At 37.2% G+C, this 5,330-nt stretch overlaps 1 protein-coding gene across 1 annotated transcript; it reads right to left on the bottom strand.

Moving 5' to 3' along the window:
- Nucleotides 1-798: 798 nt before the first annotated feature.
- LOC122066024 (signaling peptide TAXIMIN 2) lies at nt 799-1,569 on the bottom strand. The gene is made up of 2 exons (XM_042629847.1): nt 1,333-1,569; nt 799-1,105 (listed from the first exon to the last, which is right to left on the bottom strand). Exons 1-2 carry the CDS (start codon nt 1,428-1,430, stop codon nt 982-984), a joined length of 222 nt encoding a protein of 73 aa, XP_042485781.1. The 5' UTR covers nt 1,431-1,569; the 3' UTR covers nt 799-981.
- Between the last annotated feature and the right edge of the window lie 3,761 nt (nt 1,570-5,330).

Here is a 5,330-nt window from a genome sequence, read left to right as displayed (position 1 = left end):
AAAAAAAAAAAAAGGAAAAAACTTAATATAATAGGGAGGCACAGACAGATATATGTTGTTTCCTTCATCAACAGATCTAAACTATAGAGAAGAGATGAAACTACAAAATCTTCCACGCAGTATTGGCCAGTGGGAATGGTTTCTTGCTCACCCAAAGAATCCAAAGAGGAGGCGATGAAGATGTGCCACCTGGCATATTCATGCAGGATTGCTTGGATTAATGAAATTACCCCTCCAAATGGCTGAGAAGCAGGGCACAGAGTTGTCATGGATCTTCTCTCCTCTCCTCTCAGCCCTAAGGAAAAACCCAAGGTTCCAAAATGGCCCATTTAGTTATAAAATTAGGCTATGCCATGGTGCTCTCAGTTCGTTTTGCACACACACAGATCTAGCCCAACTAGATGTAACAAAGGGTGGGCACGACTGATTTTGCATTAGCCTGCATCTGCAGCTAGGGAAAACACCATAAAACAGAAATTCCATTCTCGATTTTTGAAACCATGCTCATACATCTTCATCATTTTCTCCCTCACCCAATAGGTACATCCTTTAATGAGGGCAATGCCAGGCCCCTGATTCTAACCCAAATTATGGGTTGGTTGAGATTTATATCTGGCCAAGGTCAACCCTACCCACCATTTTTCAAGGTCAAAAGGCAACAAGGAGAGCCCATTCCATATCCAACCGGTGGAATGGGAGAGTTGGTGTTGAATATGGCCATACCCATATAGGTCTCTGAACCCAGAAGCCCCAAATTCTAAAATCTATATCTTAAAGATATTATTATTTAAATCAAAGTTTATCAAACCAATTCAAAATGGAGATCTATTGCTGTCAAGAAAAGGAAAAGAAAGAGAAAAAATACAAACTCCTTCCTGATCGGTTACTAACAAATTTTAGTCACAAACTAATGAAATAATTACATCAAGAATAGATGGGTGGGTCATGGGTGTGGGAGAATCAAACATCAAACATCTGACATTAACAAGGAATCTGATCTGTGAACCATTTAATCACTTTAACAGGAAGCTGCACAATCTCCATTGCCAAATTAGCAATCCCAGTACAACATATGCAACATGGGCACAAGCAACTCAACACCGACCTGCACCATTTATAATTGAATAAAATAAAAAACCCATCAGAAATCCATGAAACACAACTCCTAATCCAGAATGGAAAACAAGAATTCCAATTTTTTTTTCCCGAAAATGAAATCTATTTTCAAGATTTGAAATTCACTAGCAATCGCAATAGAAAATTAACAAGAAAATGAGTTTTTTCTTCAAGAATCAACAGAAGAAAGCAGTTTTGATTGAAGAAAATACTAACCCAAGAACCCATACGATCATGGCCACGAGGGATAAAACCAATGCAACGAGGGCGAAGGGCAACCCAATCAAGAAACCCAGAGGTCGACAATCTCCCATTCTGTCTCTCTGTTTCTATCCCTTTTTTCTCCTTCGAACCTTTGATGTCTTTAGAACAGAGAGAGCGCTCTTCGATTGGGGAAGACGAAGATATCTCTCTCGTAACTTTCTTTCTATGATGGGCTATTGCAGTTCTGACTTCTCTACAGAATGGTTCGTTGTAACCGTTTTATATTTAGCAAGTTAGGATCCCGTCCTCCCACGACGAGGAATTTTTTTTAATGACAAGAAAACCCTTGTAAAATGAGCAATCTACATGAAAGAAAGCATAATGTGATGGGGCTATTTTTGTGATTTAAGCTATTGTTTATTTGAATCAGTTGACCTGGCTGGCCAACTGCAATTTTTTTTTTTTTTAAATTTCTTCGAAAGTCCAAAAATCAATTTGACATGGGAATCGATGGAGACCTAGTCGCTTTGGTTTGCTTGACGATCTAGGTTTTTCGCCGGAGTCCAGATCGGCTCCTCACATGAGGAGAGGAGTCACCCTCCTAGTTCACATAGGATCTGACCCTCCATTGAGGATCAAACTCCCTCTCCGAAATGTGGTTAAAAGGAGGGGCTGACTCGTGTTAGAAGGGGATGGAGGGCCAGATCCCATGTGGTGTGACCTCCTCACATGGGAACAACAAAAAAAATCCTCTGCCGTGGGTGCTGCTGTGCGGCAAGAATCCGATGGCTGTGTTTAATAGTCTTCGCTCTCCCGCCAGCTATTCCTTCACCCACGGATCCTACCGATCAAGTAGGCGGGAGATGGCCGGTTTATGCCTCTCTCGATCCATGAATAACTCTTAAAGCCCGATCCAACATCCATATCCTCTATCATAGCCAGCATGACATCTGGGGGTGTGTCGATGTCGTCTTGGCCATCGGATCCTCGTGGCATGGCCGCACCGCGGCAGAAGATGAAAGTCTTGGGAACTGGATCTAAATTCTTGATGGGGGAGTCCTTGGGTTGCTTCCCTTGGGAAGTTTCTTTGAGCCAATTGTACTAGAGCTGGTCGTGGTGGCATGGTTCATGCCTTGAGCCTTGAGGTCTGAGGTCATTTTCATTTTGTATTAGGGATTGCTCTTTTTTACATAATTATTACTTGTAGTGGCATTTACATAATTATTACTTGTAGTGGTAAGAAACAATTTTGTCAAAATCTGTCAAACGTTGTTTCTATTCTTGGAACACTTCCAGAATATTTTTACCAAATGCTAATCTTCAACCAAAGATCATTCTCACAGAGAACGAAATCGAAAAGGATCACTTCTCTCTCAAGAACATTTTGATAGAATGGCATTGCAACTAAAAGGACCCTTGTTTATATTCTCCATGTCATTAATCCCTATCCTCTAAACTTAGAGTCGGGTGATTGGGTAATGGGTAATGGGTAATCGATTTTTGTTGTCACTTCAATTATATGTAAGTGCATTTTGATATGTAAAACAAGCTCATACTTGTATTTTCACGAAAGAAAATAAAATTTGTATCTATATTATAAAAAGTTATTTTACGTATAACACAATTTTTTCCTAAGAAAAATCAATGAATATTTAATAATCAAATAGTGGGAAGAGGTTTCCATGAAACTAGTGAGAAACCAAACCAAAGAGAAGATGGGCAGATGAATTCAGAGAAAATGCATGTTATTGTGGGCTTTAGGGCATTATGTGAAAGACATTCAGATTCCTTCCCATTATAGTGTCGTGGGGATCTTTTACCCCTTAGAGAATTCATAACTTTTCAGAATAAATAAATAAATGATGACCGGTTTTACCTACCGCCACGGAGAATAGGAGCATTTCATATCGATAAGGGGTTATCGAGAGGATATTTGAAAAATTACTAAAATCTTATAGAGATTTGTGAGCCATGGAGTGCTGGGTGAACCGTTCTCTGTGGGTGTAGGAAAAACTTGTCCAATAAATAATAAAAAACCGAACTACGGGTACAAAATAATACATGTATATTGGACTGGCCGGCATTGATGTTACCAGGCTAAAACTGGCCTCACCTCTGGCTGAGCCCGCTTAAACATGGGTTAGGCTTATTAGGCTGGTAGCCCACTGCTACTTCTACTATCATTCCACCCCTTTCATTTGTTGAAAGTATTGCATTTATATGATATACTACAGCCAACTGATTGATGCCAAATGCAATAATGATTCACGACCGTACAAAGTGGGTGTAAATATCAAACTGTAATCAAACTGAGTCGTTTATATCGGAATCGTGAAACCTTTAATAAATAATGCGATTTTGATTTTAAAATTGAGATTGTTTGGTGTTACTGTTGAGAATTTGAATGAGGCTGAGCGCCGATCTTGCACAAGCACAGAAGGCAAAGGCCCAGAGGTGGTTTTAGGGTTAGTCTTCCGACGCCCAAGTTAGAAACTTGCAGAACAATGTTTTCACAGGAGTAATGGCGTGCGCTTATTGACCTACCTCTTCTGTCTTTCAGGGTTCCTTCTTATAGGATTACCCCCCTTTCTGAGTCCTACTAGGATACGTCTTCCTACCTTCGTGGGGAATATTCCCTATTCGGATATCTCCTCCTCACGTAGTTAGAGTCCTCGCATGCCTCCCTTGGTTGAGGGGGACTCAAGTCTCCCCCTTCTTCTAATCTCCGGAGTCCTGGTCATAGTGGGTATCCCTCAGCTGGGCGCCACGTGTCCCTACCTTGGACACCACGTGTCTTTGTCTCACTGGGCGACTAATTTGGGTCTATCACTAGGTTAAACAATTTAAATCGAATCAAACTATTAAAAATGACAATAAATCATTTAAAATCGATTAACATGTACGTAATAAGTTAAGACATTCATGGCTAGAATAAACAAATCCCAGGAAAAAAATTAAGACATTCAAACCTTCTGAATAAAAATTTTAAACATTAAACAAGTATAACCTTACAATTATTAAATACATATATATATATATATATAACACAATAAACAATTCAGTTTTAAGTTTATATCAATTTCAATAAAAAAAAATTAAAAAAGAAAAAATCCGTTTGAAAAAAAAAAAAAACTAATAAAACCTTTTAAAACCTAACCATTTAAATTGATATTGTTGAAATTATTTATTAATTGGTTTGGTTTTGATTTCACTTAAAAAAAAAATCTTACATTGAACCAAACCAAATCATTTTTACACCCTTAATTATGGATAATGTATTAACTTGATATAATTTAGAATTTAAGAATATATGTGTACGTGTGGACTGTGGAGGCTTCTCATTGACATATATTCATTATGAATTTCTAATTTTTTTTTTTGGTAAAAATCTCTTCCTTGTATTGAGTATTGGGTAAGGTGAACTAAAAGTGTAATAGTATTGTTTACAAAATTGGGGATGAGAAAAATACGGTATAGCATGCGTTAGAGTAGGATTTGTTCTGACGAGGAAAAGGGCTAAAATCTGATATCAAATAAGAATACATACTTATTCCATACTTGTCTTTACTGTTAAGCCCATGACAATTATTTTTTTTATTATATGGGTATTATACCCTTACTTAAGGGTGTCAATTGGTATGATTTTAGTTCAGTGCAGGAGATAGAAAAGAGAATTCAAAATCGTACCATATTGAGAACTTGAATGCATTTTCAATACCTGAATCATAACTTTGATTTTGATATAATTTCTTTTTATATTATTTCATATATCATATGTAATATGTACTTAGAGACATAATATATAACTATTACATATGTATGTATACTTCAGTATGGTTCAATTCGTACTGTACAATTTTGCCTTAGATATCAAAATCATGTGTATACTGATAAGATTCATTTTCTTGATACCGATATCATACCGATTCTTATTCAATTCGATTTGATACGATGTTAAATGGCCGGTGTAGGTTATAATATTTGATTTTGATTTTTTTTTTTTTTTTTTT

Source organism: Macadamia integrifolia, unplaced genomic scaffold (genome assembly GCF_013358625.1).
Source record: "Macadamia integrifolia cultivar HAES 741 unplaced genomic scaffold, SCU_Mint_v3 scaffold2196, whole genome shotgun sequence".
NCBI lineage: Eukaryota > Viridiplantae > Streptophyta > Magnoliopsida > Proteales > Proteaceae > Macadamia > Macadamia integrifolia.
Note: the sequence above shows the minus strand (reverse complement) of the source record. Positions and strands in the feature narration are given on the sequence as shown.